Here is an 18,788-nt window from a genome sequence, read left to right on the forward strand (position 1 = left end):
GTTTCACAGCTATTTGTATTTCCAGATGACATTTCCACCCAGCTGTCAGTGACATCATGCCTTGGGGATGCGTTCCAGATGGCTCTGGGGCTCTGGTCCAAAGTAATGGCCTATATAGGAAATAGGGTGCCATTTGGAAAACAACCTTAACTCCACTGTGGATATGACCCTGTTGTCCCTGTGCTGTGGCCTCTGTCCCCTAGTTGGAGCGGATGCTGGAGGGCAGTGCTGTGCGGGCACAGAAGCAGCTGGTTCTGCTGCACAGGGAGGATGGTCCCCCGCCCCAGGGCACTGTTGACTGGCTCAACATGAGGAGCTGGATCTCCAAACATCTGCATCTCTCCTGTCCACACAGGGTCTTCTCCAAGAGGAGCCTGCCTAAACTGGTACCTTATATACACACAGACACACAGGCAGGCACAGGCAACGCAAGCACACACACTTTTCCAAGAGCAGCGTGTCCAGGCTGGTACACACACACCTCAGCCAGAATAATCCCAGCTCCTCTCACTAGGGAATATTCAACCTACTTCTTGGTCTTGGTTCACTCTGCTTCACTGCTCATATGATGTAGGTCTCAGAAAGAAGCCTTTAAAGGACAGCCTTGACCTAGTCTGCTTCCCAAATGGCACCCTGTTTCCTATATAGAGTACTAGTACTACATAGCACTCAAAAGTAGTGTACTAGGGAATAGGGTGCCAATCGGGATGAATCACTAGTTTGCAGACTCTTTCCCTCTACCCCTGGTCTTGTGTTCCTGTTGTGGTCCTGTGTGGTCATCCTCAGAGAGAGATGTACGAGCGTGCTTTCCAGAAGCCTCCGGACCGCCACTCTGACTTCAGCCGTCTGGCCAGAGTACTGACAGGCAACACCATCGCCCTGGTACTAGGGGGAGGGGGTGCTAGGTACTGCTACTCTCTCTTTACCTCACACTCCAGTGTAACATGCTCATGAACATGCAGCACCATCAGTAGGACTTTTGAAGCTGATTAGATATGTAGTCTGCAGTAGTCATATTATGATTTCTATGCTGCAGATTGTTACAACTCTGCAATTATATAAAGACCATTATTTTGTGATTTTAGTCCCATGTAATGGTTTTTCCACGTTTTTGCCTAACTTTACATTTGTAGTATAGTTTTCTTAGTGTCTGTTTGCTCTGCATTACTCTCTCCTCTGTCTACCTTGCTGTGTTTCTGTGAGGCCTGTCTTTTGACGATGGCCTTTCTGTCTGTCTTGTCTACTCTCTGTTTCTCTTTCCTTTCTGCTCTGGCATGTCCAGGAGCTGGGTCAAGGTGGGTACTACTCACTCCAGTTCCCTAAATACTGCTCTACTTGAATGTCCACTACAGGCTTCTTAGGCTGAACATCCCCCTTTCCCCTGCTTTTACTCACACACTGACTGTGCTTATTGTACAGTGTCATTGTTTAGAATCTGTAACCTAACCGTGGTCTGTGTTCCTCTATCCAGGGGCTGTTCTCAAGTTGGCATCCTGCGGGCGATCAATGAGGCAGGAATCCCTGTGGACATGGTGGGTGGAACCTCCATCGGCTCCCTGATGGGGGCGCTGTACGCTGAGGAGAAGAGCAGCAGCCGTATGAGGGTTCGCGCTCGCGAGTGGGCCATGGTGAGTAGGTACAGGACCACAATGAAAATAAGTCAACACTTTGTGTTTAGCATTTTTGATGATTTGTTATGTATGTATTGTTGTACTCCAGTGGCTGAGACAACTCTATATTTTAAATATGTCAAATAAAATTCAAGGAAGTGGGTTAAATGCATCAGAGAAGTTTACTGTAATGTATCTCTCTCCCCTCTCCATCCCTAGGACACGGGGTCCATCTTCAAGAATGTGTTCGACCTGACGTACCCTGTGACCTCGATGTTCTCTGGGGCTTCCTTCAACAACAGCATAAGCTCTGTCTTTAAGGACAAACAGATTGAGGTGAGACTGAGTAGGTTATACTGTAGTCCACTCCCAATGACAAGATTCCATTTCTAATAGTGACGGGTTAAGGAATAAGCCCCGTGCTGGATTTGTTTTGTGGTTAATATGACCACATGTCCCGAATTGTGCGTGACAGTCCTGAATTTTGGCCCTTTGTCCCGCAACCAAACAATCATGTCCTGCATTTTATCAGCAAATTCAAACACCACTAATTTAGAAAAAAAGGTTGATTTGTCCTCTATTTCAGTCAGACAACTTGTCTCTTGCATTCACATTGCACGTCTGAGAAGATATACAGTTCCTTCAGAAAGTATTCGTAGCCCTTGACTTAGTCCACATTTTGTTGTGTTACAGCCTGAATTCAAAATTGATTCAAACATTTTCTCACCCATCTACACACAATATCGCATAATGACAAAGTGAAAACATGTTTTAAGGAATTTTTGCAAATGTGTTAAATGAAATACAGAAGTATCTAATTGACATAAGTATTCACACCCCTGAGTCAATACATGTTAGAATCACCTTTGGCAGTGGTTACAGCTGGGAGTATTTCTGGGTAAGTCTCTAAGAGCTTTGCATACCTGGATTCTACAATATTTGCACATTATTCTTAAAAAAGTATTCATGGGGCTCATGTGACCCATGAACGAGATGGCTGCATGAACTAAGAGCTCCGCACAAGTAGTTTCCAATTCCTAATCTTACCTCCACTTCAAGTTTAAACTCCTTTAGCTTAAGTCAAAAAGTCATGGCGGCTACAAAAGGCGACATTACAGGTGACATTTTTACCCGGACTCGAGCATTAGCGACGGAAAAAGCCTCCAAGAAGCAGCTAGATTCAGGAAAAGCTAGCACCATTAGCCAGGAGCCCCCCCCCCCCCCGATGCCCAACCTCGCACTCTGTCGAAGACATTCTTTCTGAGCTGAGATCCCAGCGTACAGAACTCAACATTAGATTAGATGCCATTAACTCTCAGCTCAGTGCGATAGGGGGCAAGGAGGCAATCCTGGAAAATGCTTTGCCTGACATCAACAACAAGATGTCCAGGCGCCCTGTGTTAATGGTTGAGGCAGAGGGGTGAATCCTATCCATGGACAGACGCCATGGAAACAATAGCATATGCTAAAAAGAAAATAGAACATTTGGAAGAGAAAACAGAGGACCTGGAAAACAGGGGGCAAAGGAATAATTGTGTTCTATTAAATCTGGGCTAAAAAGAAGAGGGAAACATGCCACTGATCCGCTACCTGCAAGACAAACTTCCCGAGTGGCTCCACATGTCCACCGACAGGCCCATAGAACTTGAGAGAGCTCACCGAGCACTGAGGCCCCCACCAGCAGCCAGACAACCACCGCGCCCTATCACCATACATTTCCTGAGATTCACAGACAAGGAACGAGTCCTACAGGCGGCGAAAATCAACACCATTACAGTGGGAAACGCCAAACTCACTTTACACCAGGACCTGTCAGCTGGAATGCGCGGAGAGTTTGACGAGGTGAAGAAATATTCCATTGACCGAGGCATCTACAGGGGATTCAAATACCCAAACGAGCTCAGGATTCTTCACCAAGGAGCCCTGCAACACTTCAAAACTCCCGAAGAGGCAAAACGGGTTTTGAAAGACAATCCTGGTCAATGAAAAACGGACCAATGACTAAATGCGATTAATGCTATTACTAAAGGAGGTAAGACAACATATAGCCGACATCCAAAGACCCACCCGCCCCGCTAAATGTCATTATAGCCGTCTAATCTCTATTTCTTTTCCTTTAGCTGAGAGGGATAGGCTCTATAGCCTGAGCTCGGCCTACTAACCGTCTAATCTCTATTTCTGTTCCTTTAGCTGAGAGGGATAGGCTCTATAGCCTAACCTCGGCCTACTAATGTCTCAGACTACTTTTATTTCCCTCTTTTTGTTGATATTATTACTGTGGTTCCCTCTGTCCTCTGGGGGAGGTATATGTAGGCTGGGCTATTGATTTTATTTTCTCCCTCTTTTAATGTGGTCTGGACGGGGGCTACGTTGTCATTTACTCAATGCGGGGTGGAGAGGATAAGGCATTTCTTTGGTGGGGAGGGGGAGACGTTGTGCGTTGCTAACTATTCCTGTTTTTTGTTTTTTTCGGGAACACAGAATTGAGACTGAGCGGGGGGTAATAGATCCAACGGGATGTGTCGAGTTGTTTGGGAACTCGGCTGGGGGGTTCAGAGTGTTATTTTATGTACACCATTTATTGTACTTTTATGTGAATGCAGCTGTAACTATTATCCACCTTTACCCAGAGATGACTTGCACTAAAGTTTGATTACTGTTCGATGATGATGACTAGTACCTTAAATCTATTGACATGGGACTGCCATGGTTTAGGGCATGCAATAAAATGGAAAAAGATACTATGTGCTCTCAAAAGGAAAAATTAAACATTGCGCTATTACAAGAGACACACCTCTGTGATGCTGAACATGCTAAACTCCGCAGAGCTTGTGTGGGACAGGTGAATTTCTCATCTTTCAAATCAAACAGTAGAGGTACAGCCATACTTATCCATAAGAATGTTCCATTCATAATCAACAAAAACATATCTGATCTGGAGGGGAGATTTATTTTGATAACTGGGTCACTGTGTGGCCAACCAATTACTATCTTAAACATATATGCCCCTAACACAGATACTCCTGCTTTTATGTCAAAAATTATAACCCTGTTCAATGAGCATTGTGTTTCCTTTGGAGTGGTGGCCGGAGATTTTAATTGTACCCTCAACCCAACCCTAGACAAATCATCTCAAGTCCCCACCACAAATCCTAGATCTGCAAAGATGTTGAACTCTCTTACTAAAGAGATGGGACTGATAGACATCTGGAGAGAGACTAATAGCTCATCTATGGACTATACATACTACTCTAATGTCCATAACACCTACTCCCATATAGATTACATTTTTATCCCAAAGAGTTTCATAAATTCAGCCACGTGTACAATCAGATCCCATAGCACTTTCAGATTACGCCTTTGTCCACCTCTGCTTTGACCTCTGCAAAACATCCTGAGGTCAAAGAGCTGGAAATTCAACACATCCATGTTATCAAACGAAGCGTTCCATACATTGGTAACTACATGGATAGACAACTACACACAAGACAACAAAGATTCTCCTGTTTCTCCGGCCACAATGTGGGACGCTGCTAAAGCCACACTAAGAGGTCATCTAATTGCATATGTTTCCTCTAAGAAAAAAGCAATGGAAGCACACAGGCTAGATCTCGAGAGGTTGCTGGAATGCTGTAATACATAAACAATCCCCAGACAGCACCTCCTGGAGTAAACTTAAAGCATCCAAAGCCAAATTGAATTTGGACGACACTCGGGAGATAAAAAAAACAATTTTTTTACTAAACCGAAATACCATGAGTATAGCAATAGGCAGAGTAGATTGCTTGCTTACCAATTAAAAAAAGAGCAGTCAGAGCGTACAATCATGTCTATCCGAATAGCAGAGGACGAGGTCACATATGACCCAAAAAAGATCAATTTAACTTTTCATGATATTTACTGCAAACTATATACCTCCGAGAGAAAGCACACGGAGGCAGAACTCCACTCCTTCCTAGAGGGACTCTTGCTACCTAAATTATCAGAGACCGACCAAGAAGATCTCAACTCCCCCTTCACTCCTGAGGAGGCCCTGGAGGCAATTACCTCCATGCCACCTAATAAGCCCAGATGGATTGCCCAGAGAGTTCTACAAAGCTCTCCCAGACTCAATGCACACAGCTCGCATTACAGTGTTGCTCAAAAAAGACAAGGACCCTCTATCCTGCTCGTCCTTCCGGACCATAAGCTTGTTGGATTTCGACTACAAAATAATTACCAAATTGCTCGCCAAAAGACTAACCACTCTTCTTCCCAAAATAATGAAAGCGGACCAAACTGGATTTATTAGAGACAGATACTCTTCTGATAATATTTGCCATCTTTTTGATATTATTGATCAAGTAAACGCACAGAAGTCCCCTGTCCTGTTGGCTTCACTGGATGCTGAGAAGGTGTTCGACAGGATGGAGTGGAGCTTTCTGTTTTCAGTCTTAGAAAAGATCAATATGGGCCCAAACTTTATTAAATGGATCAAATCACTATACTCTCATCCAAATGCCATGGTGACTACTAACGGACTGAACTCTGACAGATTCCCTTTGGGACGGGGCACAAGACAAGGGTGCTCGCTGTCCCCCCTGCTCTACTTGTTGGGGGCGGAGCCTCTGGCAGAGCTGATAAGGAACAATCCAAGTATTATGGGTGTTTCTGCAGGCAGCCTGCAGCACAAGATTTCGCTCTACAAGGATGATGTCTTGCTCTACATATCCAACCCTGAGAAATTCCTCTCTCCCATTTTAGACACAATTGCTCAGTATGGCAAGTTTTCAGGATATAAGATCAATTTGAACAAATCCACTGTTTGCCCTCTCAATATTACACTCACCAGCTCTATGAAGACACTATGTCTATTCCAATGGAAGACACAGGGGTTTCAATACCTTGGGATCTTCATAACACCAGATCTGAATTGCCTTTTCAGCTAAGGCTGGAAATAGCTAATAAAAACCTTGATAGTGCTGCTGCTAGTTTTATAATTATTTATTTTTTAATAATTATTCTTTGTGTGTGTGTGTATGTATGTATGTATGTATATATATATATATATATATATATATATATATATATATATATAAATATAAATAATAATAAAAAATAAATAAAAATATATTTTTAAAGTCTGTCACATCTGTTAATGTGGAATGTGTTTTGTTGGTTGATTGAAAAACAAGAAAACTTAACTTTTAATTGAAAAAAAAAGTATTCATGTTCTGTCAAGTTGGTCATTGCTAGACAGCCATTTTCAAGTCCCGCCGTAGATTTTCAAGCAAACTTATTACAAAACTGTAACTAGGCCACTCGGGAACATTCAGTGTTATCTCGGTAAGAAACTCCAGTGCATATTTGGCATTGTCTTTAGGTTATTGTCCTGCTGAAAGTGGATTTGTCTCCCAATGTCTTTTGGAAACCAAACTGAACCAGGTTTTCCTCTAGGATTTTGCCTGTGCTTAGCTCTATTTCGTTTATTTATTTATCCGTATATTATCTAAAAACTCCATAGTTCTTGCCGATGACAAGCATACCCATAACACGATGCAGCCACCGCCATGCTTGAAAATATGAAGAGTGGTAGTTAGTGATGTGCTGTGTTGGATTTTCCCCAAACATAACACTTTGTATTCAGGACATAAAGTTAAATTCTTTGCCACATTTTTGCAATTTTACTTTAGTGTCGTATTGCCAACAGGATGCATGTTTTTGGCATATTTGTATTCTGTAAAGGCTTCATTCTTTTTACTCTGTCATTTAGGTTAGTATTGTGAAGTAATTACAATGGTGTTGATCCATCTTCAGTTTTCACCTAGCACTGCCATTGAACTCTAACTGTTTTAAAGTCAACATTGGCCTCATGGGGAAATCCCTAAGCAATTTTCTTCCTCTCCGGCAATTGAGTTATTGATACACCATCCAAAGTGTAATTAATAACTTCACCATGTTCAAAGGGATATTCAATGTCTGCTTCTTTTGTTGTATGGGCGCTATACCATATGCATGGGTGCTATACCAACTGACTTGCCTAGTTAAATAAAGGTAAACAATAAAATAAAAAATGTACCTATACCGGGGTATTTAGAAATAGCCACGGGGTGGTTTTTCAATACTATCAATACTGTTTAAACTATTTCTTTGAAGTTTTTCAATAAATTGTTATATTTGTAAATACCTGCAGTCAACTTGTGCAATACGTTAGGAGATAAAGCAGATTGCATTCTTCATTTTACCTGTCACATTCTTTTACATTATGAAGCTTACTGTAGTTCCCAGAGCTTAGACAGATTGTTTATAAATAGTACAATGGGAGAAAGTGGGAGCAGGTGAGTTCAGCTGTGTATTGACAGGGGTCGCATTTTATATTGAAAGTCAAGTGTTTTTTTTGCTTCAATAGAGTGATCAGGGACATGCAACTATAGTTTTCCTTCAAAGAAAACATATTAGTGCAACACATTTGGCCAAAAATAGCTTAATTTTCAACAGATGTCAAGTAAAATAAGTTTACAATGAAAAAGCAAGGTCTTTTTTGCCAAAACAGAGTCTGAGTCTGATGCTCACCAGAAATTCCAATAAGAAGCATTTTAGATCTGTTTTTACAAAACACAGCAAGATATTTCCTATTCGTTTTCTTTTTTTCTTGCGTGAAAAACACAGAATTGTGTGTTAACTAGCAAGTCAAGTTAAGGGGTCGTGTTATCTAATTAAACAGCTGAATTAATAAAGTTACAGAGCATCATATTGTGTTGACTTCTTAAACACTGCAGAAAGCTAAATCCCTTGAAACCATCAAATCCTCATTTACATTTACATTTAAGTCATTTAGCAGACGCTCTTATCCAGAGCGACTTACAAATTGGTGAATTCACCTTCTGACATCAGTGGAACAGCCACTTTACAATAGTGCATCTAAATCATTTAAGGGGTGGGGGGTGAGAAGGATTGCTTTATCCTATCCTAGGTATTCCTTGAAGAGGTGGGGTTTCAGGTGTCTCCGGAAGGTGGTGATTGACTCCGCTGTCCTGGCGTCGTGACCCTCTCAGGGTTGGCCGTATCAGGCTCTGCACACTCCTGGATTGCATCCTACCTGGCAGGTCGCTCCTACCAGGTGGTGTGGAGAGGATCTGTGTCTGCACCACATGCTCTCACTACTGGTGTCCCCCAGGGCTCGATTGTAGGCCCTCTGCTCTTTTCTTTTTACACCAAGACAGTTGGCTCAGTCATATCCTCACATGGTTTCTCCTATCATTGCTATGCGGACAACACTCAACTTCTCTTCTCCTTCCCCCCTTCTGACACCAAGGTGGCAGATATATCAGTTTTAGGGCTGACCCTATTTAGTTGAGTGGTCGATTGTTTGGTCAATAGGCTTGTGGTCGACTGAGATTTCTTTAGTTGAGCAGTCGCAAATAAAAAAAATGTAATCATGGCACACGAGACACCTGTCTGATTCGTGCCCATCTCAATGGACTGTCTAATCCATTGCGGAGGCCATGGGGATGGCAAAGTCCATCACTCTAAGACAGGCATTGGCAAAGTAAGGCATGCATGCTGCCAGGGTATTTGCCTCTGCACACCAAGAAATGTTATAAAATTGAGAAAATAAGTGAAATTGCATTGGTTCTCCATAAATGGCTACTGCTTTGGACATGACACCGTTTGTGAGAGAGAGTATTCCTTAAGCCTATGGTATGTGTGAAGATAATGTCTCTTGGGTATAATTTTCAAATGTTGAGTCAAGAAAGACTTAGATGCACAAGGCACATCTCTCTCCAGAATGCACTCTTACCGCCAATTTGTGTGCATCCTTGTTTCATAACTTCATTGTGTGAACTGTTTTCCCTTTGATTATTAGTTTGATTGTCTATCAATTCACCATTTCATATGTCGTGATGTGACTATCATTAATTGATTTGATAGAATAACCATCACATTAACTATATTTAACTATTACGTGATTAAATTAATCATGTAACAATTAACTCATTAGCAATCTTGGGGCACCACGGAAGTTTGTTTAATGAGTTACCATTTCCCGAATTAACTGAAGAATATATCGGAATATCGTTATCATACCAGTCATCCCTCAATCATTTATTACCTCATATCAGTCTCATTCTGAACGTCATTGATTTCAAATCTGCACGAACACAAGTCTAAATGATGACTCAAAGAAACACAAATCGGCTTAATTATATATTTATTTACTAACTTTTTATGGCTGCAGGGGCAGTACTGAGTAGCTTGGATGAAAGGTGCCCATATCAAACAGCCTGCTCCTCAAGTCATAGTTGCTAATATTTGCATATTATTAGTAGTATTGGATAGAAAACACTCTGAAGTTTCTAAAACTGTTTTGAATTATGTCTGTGAGTATAACATAACTCATATAGCAGGAAAAAAACTGAGAAATTCCACTTCCTGTTTTCTTTTTCTGGAGATTTTCAACCAAGGTCTCATTGAAATTACAGCGAGATATGGATGACTTTTCACTTCCTATGCATTCCACGCATTCCACTAGATGTCAGCAGTCAATAGAACTTCGTCTGATGACTCTAATGTGAAGGGGGATCGATTGACACAGGAGACAGCCATGAGTGGACCATGCTTTCACCAGGCGTGTTCACAGGGGAAGGACTTGCGTTCCACCGCTCATCTGAAGACATTCTAATTCTCAGGTTGAAACGTTATTCAAGATATGGGGCGGCAGGGTAGCCTAATGGTTAGAGCGTTGGACTAGTAACCGGAAGGTTGCAAGTTCAAATCCCCGAGCTGACAAGGTACAAATCTGTCGTTCTGCCCCTGAACAGGCAGTTAACCCACTCTTCCTAGGCCGTCATTGAAAATAAGAATTTGTTCTTAACTGACTGGCCTGGTTAAATAAAATAAATATACGTAAACAAGATTCTAAAGACTGATTCAGTGCATCATTTGAAATGTTTCTACTGACTGTTACAGAACCTTTGGACATTTTGTCACGTTATAGTGGATAGTGACTTTGGAATTGTTTACCAAACGCGCTAACCAAAGTAGCTAATTGGACATAAATAACGGACAAGCATTTATTGTAGACCTGGGATTTCTAGGACTGCATTCTGATGAAGTTCATCAAAGGTAAGGAAACATTTATCATGTATTTTCTGGTTTCTGTTGACCCCAACATGGAGGCTAATTTGGCTACTGTTCTGAGCGGCGTCGCAGATTATTGCATGGGTTGCTTTTTCTGTAAACCTTTTTTTGAAATCTGACACAGCTGTTGCATTAAGGAGAGGTATATCTATAATTCCAGGTGTATAACTTGTATTATCATCTACATTAATGATGAGTATTTCTGTTGAAACGATGTGGCTATTCAAAATCATTTGATGTTTTTGGAACTAGTGAATCTAACCAATGTAAATAAATATGAACTTTATCAAACAAAACATGCATGTATTGTGTAACATCAAGTCCTATGAGTGTCATCTGATGAAGATAATTCAAGGTTAGTGATTCATTTTATCTTTATTTATGCTTTTTGTGAATGCTATATTTTGCTGGAAAACAGCCGTGCTTATTGTGGTTTGGTGGAGACCTAACATAATCGTTTGTAGTGCTTTCGCTGAGTGCTTTGGTGGGACAGCCCCAAAATATCACTGCTCTAGAGGAGATCTGCATGGAGGAATGGGCCAAAATACCAGCAACAGTGTGTGATAACCTTGTGAAGACTTACAGAAAACGTTTGACCTCTGGCATTGCCAACAAAGGGTATATAACAAAGTATTGAGATAAACTTTTGTTATTGACCAAATACTTATTTGAGAGCCAGAAATCTTGCTTGTTTGTAGGTGACTAAATACTTATTTTCCACCATAATTTGCAAATAAATTCATTAAAAATCCTACAATGTGATTTTCTGGATTTTTTTTCCTAATTTTGTCTGTCATAGTTGAAGTGTACCTATGATGAAAATTACAGGCCTCTCCCATCTTTTTAAGTGGGAGAACTTGCACAAATGGTGACTGACTAAATACTTTTTTGCCCCACTGTATATCAGGATATTCTACCTGAAATGTTTTTATTGGTTGGCTTTATGTAGGCCATTTTTATCTAGTTGGCAAGAGAACAAAAACATGTTATTATAATTGATCGGTAGAAATTGTAAATTGGCACTCCACATGGAAAAGTTTGCTGACCATAGGTGTATTCTATTACCGGCAACTTCAGGAGCATAATGGCAGAATCTGCAAAGGCCAACAGGAGCAAGAGGAAGGGGCGGGTCGGGAACAGTTTTTTTTTATTCTTCTGGTTAGGCTATCTTGATCTCTGGCTCCCTCTTCAGTCATATGTGTCTTAATTAATTATTCAAACAGTGCGCTTAAAGCATCAGACATGCTCAAGTGCATTGTTGGTATGTCTGTAGTGCATTCAAAAAGTATTCAGATCCCATGACTTTTTCCACAAATTGTTACATTACAGCCTTATTCTAAAATTGATTAAATGTTTTTTCCCTCATCAATCAACACACAATACCCCATGCCCCCTTTAACAAACCATCTCCTTTTTTTCTGCCATTTTTAACCGACTCAAGCTCACCCTCTTCCTCTCTGTCTCTCTTAGACCTCCTCTGCCTCTATTCCTCCTCCGTATTCCAAGTATACATCTACTTATGATTATACTACACTTCTCCTGACATACATCTTGTTCTTGCCTTCTCAAGGGATGCCATTTAAACGGCTGTCGCAATCACTGTACAATCTGCACGAACCCCTCGGGATGTAGCACTCAACAGTGCATCCCACTTGTAAAGCAGCTGTTTCGTCTTAATGTTCTTATTTATCAATAGCTACCGCAACACTTTTCCATTTCGACAGTTGCTATCCATTGGAGCGCTGCGATTAGATTCTGGGACGGGGCTTAGCGACGGGTCAATTGGAGGCTGCATTTTATGCATTTCTATAATGATATTCAATATGCTACATCTGTCGGTACAAACTTAGGATGTCAGTTACATTTTTATTGTGCTCTTACCCTATTCAAATTTACATAAGGTCAAACAAGATAAGGTGAAATCCTCTGTGTGGTGGTTTTAGATGACCCTCTCTTAATTTCCCTTTCCCCCTCTTGCTCCTCCTACTGTCCCAGGACCTGTGGATCCCTTACTTCAACGTCACAACGGATATCACTGCTTCATCCATGAGGGTTCACACTGACGGTCTGTCTGGCTATACTCTCTGTCTATGTCCATATATAGTGTCCAGGGCCTTAGGGTTCTGGTTAAAAGTAGTTCACATGCTCCGAATACAACAGGTGTAGGTAGACCTTACCGTAAAATGCTTACTTACAAGCCCTTAACTAACAATGCAGTTCTAAGAAAATAGAGTGAAGAAAATATTTACTAAATAAACTAAAGTATAGTGAATAGGATGTCATTTGATGCGTGCCCTGGTCAAAAGTAGTGCACCAAATAGGGAATAGGGTGCCATTTGGGACATATGATCTAGCTCTTTGACTCTCTTGAATTATTAAACCTCAGCATTCCCTCCTCTTGTAGGTTCCCTGTGGAGGTATGTGCGTGCCAGCATGTCACTGTCTGGGTACATGCCTCCCCTCTGTGACCCCAAAGACGGACACTTACTCATGGACGGTGGCTACATCAATAACCTACCTGGTCAGTTTTCATATGACCATGTCTCAAATTACTATAAAACATGAAATTAAGTCAGCATACTTGTAATACTGAACAAGTTAGAGACATTAACTTGCATGTGATGTACAGTACACAGTAGATGCCATGGTTATTGGTCAGTCTTTACCTCTGTCTCGCTCTCTGTCTCTAGCTGACGTAGCTCGCTCCATGGGGGCCAAAGTAGTGATTGCCATCGACGTGGGCAGCCAGGACGAGACTAACCTCACCAACTATGGCGACTCGCTGTCTGGCTGGTGGCTGCTATGGAAACGCTTCAATCCCATGTCAGAGAAAGTCCAGGTGAGTAAGGGGGCTGCTAGAAAACCCAGGATACTTCAGGGTTATTTAGTTGACAATGAGTAAGCTCTCGGGTTGTTGATCACAACAGATCTATGAAGCCGGTTTTGAATGCTCCAACTCCTGTTTACCAGGTATTAGTCCGTTTTTGGACATTTGTCTGGGTAAGCTATGTAATTGGATTCCTGTCATTGTTGTTTGGACACCCCTGCTACTTTCCTTTGTTTGTGTAAGCGTGGAGGCCTACCTGCACTCCCATGTATTTGTGTGCTCTAATTCACTATAAAGGTCCTGAACATGGCTGAGATCCAGACCAGGTTGGCCTATGTCTGCTGCGTTCGTCAGCTGGAGTTGGTTAAAGACAGCGAGTACTGCGAGTGCATCCGTCCGCCCATCGATCACTATGGCACCTTGGAGTTTGGCAAGTTCGACGAGATCGCTGTGAGTAGCCCTCTGTTTCTCACTGGCGGCATCCCAAATGGCACCCTATTCCCTATATAGTGCACTGCTTTTGACCAGAGCCCATAAAGTAGTGCACTATGTAGAGAATAAGGTGCCATTTGGGACATAGACACCTTAGCTGTGTCATCATGATCTTGTGGCGAAATCTGCTCGGAGCCTTCACCGTGCACTGCCACTTTAAGAGCGCATGAGCACTAAGGAAGGAGGAGATAAAGAGAGCTCATTCAGCTCTTTGGGGAGGGGCTCTTGGCTGGCGCGACAGTTTGATTGTGTGTGCTGTGCTGCAGAAGTTTTGTTTGTTTTCAGCGTTTGTAGTTTATAAAGTATTTAACTCAATCATCGGTGTGATCGCTTTAGATCGTGGTTGTTTTTGTTTGGGACCGCGCCCGTTATGGATCGCATGGATTAGTAGCAACATTGTTGCGAAGCTTTACCATACAAACCAACAAACCATCGGACAGTCAGACCGTACACCGGCAGGCCTGAAGACCACAGCTAAGATTTCTCTCTCTTTCTCTTCCCTCTCGTTCCAGTGCTTTACCCTGCAACAGACTCTCTATTTTTCAAATGCACTTCCCATTGAAGTTCATTAGAGCTGGACTATTATTGCCCTGCCAGAAGTATTTTGATGGACATTTTAGTTAAAAGGGAGGTTGCTTGCAAGTTGTGTATTGTTATGTGAACTGTATTGAGGTGAGGTGTACTAATGACATGTGGCCGAGAAGACTGTGGACATTTTTAAGGCCTTTGTTGTGTCGATGAACACCCCCCACATTCATACCCTCTGCACTCATCCACTAGAAAATAATACAGATTATTGCAAATCCTCTGTTGATGACTGGGTTCGTTCTTGTATGAAGTTACTGTTTAATTGCTCTGCCATTATTAGTATTAGTATTATTGTATGAGGTATTCTTGTTGGGGTTACCCCTGTGCTGTGATGTGGGTTTTATATGGTGTGTATTCTCTTTTCTCTCCACTGGCTATCTGGTAAACAGGCTACACTCTAGGCAGTCTCTTCTGCTGATGTGTGTGGGTCTGGTAGTGGTACTCTCTCTATTCTACTCTTTTCCTTTCGGCATGGTTAATACCTGCCTGGCGCCCGAACAAAATCTTTCTTTACCCCTCTCTAATAAATACCGCTACAATCTCACCTAATCCCCCTTTCTCTGTCTCAGGAGGTGGGCTTCCAGCATGGTAAGACAGTGTTTGACATGTGGAGTCGTAGTGGAGTTGTGGATAAGATGATGAAAGACAGACATCAAGAGGAATTTCACAAGACCAAGAGCTGCAATGTGAGTTAGCAAGTTACACAGACAGCTTCCTAACTGCACCACACCCAGTTTCTATTTCAGATGTGTTGCACCAGCTCTTCCAACCCTTACTCCGACCCTTGTGCACCTCTGGCTCATGTTGGGTTTTGATATGGTTTTTACTGTCATTTCTGACTGATTGCTTCCAACACTCGCTGTTAGGAACCTGTTATGAACTGGAGTATAGCAGTTTTCTAATTTACAGTAGCAATGGTTATCAAAATTGTTAAAAGATTTTGAAAACAATTCTAATAAATGCAACAGTTGGAAAATGGATGTAGATTCTCCAAACTTTTTGAAATTTTATAATCCATCAGATACTGACAAACATTGTACTGGCAGACAAATAGTTAATGGAGTTCAGGGATTTTGGTGGGAGTTCAGGTATTACATTTGTCAAATTTCACTTTTTTTTCTTAGAATACACTTACATATAAAATGTCTTATTGTATCAGGTATTTTTTTATATTGTGTGTTTAAAATAAAGAAAATGATATGTATCTAATTTGCATAAACACACAAGCTGTATTTACACATATTAATACATTAGCATAAAGAGGTGGAACAGGGCTGCAACCACCATATATATCACTATAATCGTTGCTAATTTACAGTCGCCAATAAATGTTCCTTTGGACTTCGTCCCAGCCTGTTTCTGCTCTCTTGCCAATTCCCTATTGAATTGTCATGCCAATTGTTTGCCGTGTCAAGGAGTTGGCAAGATGGCAGAAACAGATTTGAGACCAGGCTATTATTGACTGCCTTTTGTGATCCTCGGTCTGTGTGTGTCTCAGGTGGTCACATGTCCCAATGCCTCCTTCACTGACCTGGCAGAGATTGTCTCTCGAATTGAGCCTGTCAAAACAGTCCTGGTGGAAGGTGAGAGGGACGGACACACACACACACACACACACACACACCCCCTACGGTACCTTTCTGATTCCTGTGTTTTTCGCTCTCCGTCCTTCAGAGTTATCAGACGATTACCAGACGGACTATGATGATTACCAGACGGACTATGATGAGGAGGCCAGAGAAAGTGCTCTCTCCGACTTTGACGTGTCTAATCCCAACAGTGGAGTGGAACACACAGAGGGGGAGGAGACTGCAGACACTACTGACACAGTATGTACAAATTGGAGTTCCAATTGGTCCCCTATTCTCATTCGGAATGCACACGCAGACCCACTGAAGCAGGATCCAGTATTACCTATACTAAAGTTATGCTAACTACTAAATAAACAAAGAACCAAGGAATTCTCAAGAAGAAAATAATAAAGTCAAGAGATCAGTTTTACAAAAACATTGTTTTCCTTGTTTAATCTCCTACAACTACTAACCTCTTTTCATTCTGTTTCATGTTCTCTCTCCATCTTCCTATCGCAGGATGAAGAGATTCAGATCAGGGTCCGACATCACCTAACCAAACGACCACCAAACCGCTCAGACAGTGTTGATGATGCATAACATCCATCAAATTCATGATTAACTGTTTTTCTGTCCGGTTGACAGTGGTCCTCAATGCCAGTCTAGACATTATTATGTTAGGATGTTTATAATTTTTCAGCTGTTATGTTAAGGTTAGGTTGTATAATAATCAAGGTCATAACATTTACATTTCATTGTTAATGCTTTTGGTTACATGAAACTATATGAAGAGATGTTTTACAATGAAATGTTTCACTCTTCTTTTTTTTGCTGCCATGTGTGCCTTTCACATTCATGGTGGTAACAGAACAGCTCCTTTCTGATTCATCGATTGATAGTGATTTATTGTAGCCAGTACCAATAATTAATTAATGGAGATGGAAGCCTGAGCTGGGGGCAACTACAGTATGATAAAGGAAATATTCAATCTTATTAGATTAAGTTGCAAAACAATCATATCATTCTTCTAGTATTAACATTATACATGGTATTGTTGTTTTAGAGTGAATGCATTACTTTAATTATGTAGAATATGTATTGTTATTTACATTGTTAGAAAGCACACTGTTGAGTGCCATATTATCAGGGATTTGTGTGTGATACCTAATGGTATATGTATTTATTTCTCCTTCCCTTTCTTTAGATTACTTTTCCTTAGCAGAGTAGAACATTTTAGTCAGGGTTATGGAACATCTGTAGTACACTACTAAGAATAAAAGGTGGAAGAGTAGCAGAAAATAGATCATACTATGATTTTGCAAACACTATGGTTTTGTCCTTTATGATTTGAAAACTGATGATTTAACCCATAAGAGTCTAAGCCCAGTTTAAGCCGGGGAGGTTGTACTAAGCTATATGGAATTGTTTTAATGAGGTCATACCATCATTTAGATATTTGATTTGGAATTATAAGACGTCTGGAAGTATAAAACAATAATTGTGGGGCTTACTGCCATTAGCCCATATAGACACATTGAATAACAGATTCACTACATGGAACAGATAGTACCACAAAAAAATGAAAAGGAAGTTTGTTCTGAAGTGTCTGTCCGATATCTGAGAGATATACAGTATGGGAAATAATATGAATAAAAATTTTCTATGCCTGTAACCCTTTATTTTTGTCACGATACAGTCTTCATACAGTGCCTTCGGAAAGTATTCAGTCAGACCCCTTGACTTTGCCACATTTTGTTACATTACAGGCTTATTATAAAATGGATGCAATTGTTTTTTCTCCCCTCATCAATCTACACACAATACCTCATAATGACAAAGCAAAAACAGGTTTAGACATTTTTGCTAATTTATAAAACACAAGTATTCAGATCCTTTACCCAGTACTTTGTTGAAGCACCTTTGGCAGCGATTACAGCATTGAGTCTTGTTGGGTATTACGCTACAAGCTTGGCACAACAGGATTTGGGGAGTTTCTCCCATTCATCTTTGCCTCAATCCTGACTAGTCTCCCAGTCACTGCAGCTGAAAAACATCTCCACAGCATGATGCTGCCATCACCATGCTCCACAGTAGAGATGGTGCCAGGTTTCCTCCAAATGTGATGCTTGGCATTCAAACCAAAGAGTTCAATCTTTGTTTCATCAGAACCAGGGAACCAGTCAGGCATTCAGTGCTCAAACCACCTGGTTTATAATTAAGCAATAAGACCCAAGGAGGTGTGGTTTGAGGCCAATATATCACGGTTAATGGCTGTTCTTATGTACGACGCAACATGGAGTGCCTGGATACAGCCATTAGCCGTGGTATACTGACCATTTACCACTAACCCCCGAGGTGCCTTATTGCTATTATAAACTGATTACTAAGGAAATTACAACAGTAGAAATTAATTTGTCATGCCTGGCTTTCAGCCAATCAGCATTCAGGGCTCAAACCACCCATTCAGGGTTCCCGAGTGGCGCAGATGTCTAAGGCACTGCATCTCAGTGCTAGAGGCGTCACTACAGACCTTGGTTCCATTCCAGGCTGTATCACAACCGGCCGTGATTGGGAGTCACA

General features: G+C 41.4%; 1 protein-coding gene across 4 annotated transcripts in view; it reads left to right on the plus strand.

Annotated features, from left to right (window-relative positions):
* The window catches only part of LOC135513868 (patatin-like phospholipase domain-containing protein 7), a 30,123-nt gene extending 12,236 nt beyond the window's left edge, over positions 1 to 17,887 (plus strand). For 3 of the 4 annotated variants that reach the window (XM_064936844.1, XM_064936845.1, XM_064936846.1), the window contains 12 exons: positions 204 to 386; positions 787 to 905; positions 1,472 to 1,628; positions 1,830 to 1,946; positions 12,726 to 12,795; positions 13,135 to 13,251; positions 13,421 to 13,569; positions 13,855 to 14,007; positions 15,207 to 15,323; positions 16,136 to 16,220; positions 16,312 to 16,466; positions 16,728 to 17,887. In XM_064936844.1, the coding sequence (XP_064792916.1) occupies positions 204 to 386; positions 787 to 905; positions 1,472 to 1,628; positions 1,830 to 1,946; positions 12,726 to 12,795; positions 13,135 to 13,251; positions 13,421 to 13,569; positions 13,855 to 14,007; positions 15,207 to 15,323; positions 16,136 to 16,220; positions 16,312 to 16,466; positions 16,728 to 16,808 (1,503 nt within the window). In that variant the 3' untranslated portion in view covers positions 16,809 to 17,887. Of the gene's footprint in view, positions 1 to 203; positions 387 to 786; positions 906 to 1,471; positions 1,629 to 1,829; positions 1,947 to 8,644; positions 9,219 to 12,725; positions 12,796 to 13,134; positions 13,252 to 13,420; positions 13,570 to 13,854; positions 14,008 to 15,206; positions 15,324 to 16,135; positions 16,221 to 16,311; positions 16,467 to 16,727 lie in introns of those variants that run through there. The other variant, XM_064936847.1, reaches the window with a different exon arrangement.
* Positions 17,888 to 18,788: the final 901 nt, after the last annotated feature.

This window comes from Oncorhynchus masou, chromosome 25 (assembly GCF_036934945.1).
Source record: "Oncorhynchus masou masou isolate Uvic2021 chromosome 25, UVic_Omas_1.1, whole genome shotgun sequence".
NCBI classification, from domain to species: Eukaryota; Metazoa; Chordata; class Actinopteri; order Salmoniformes; family Salmonidae; genus Oncorhynchus; species Oncorhynchus masou.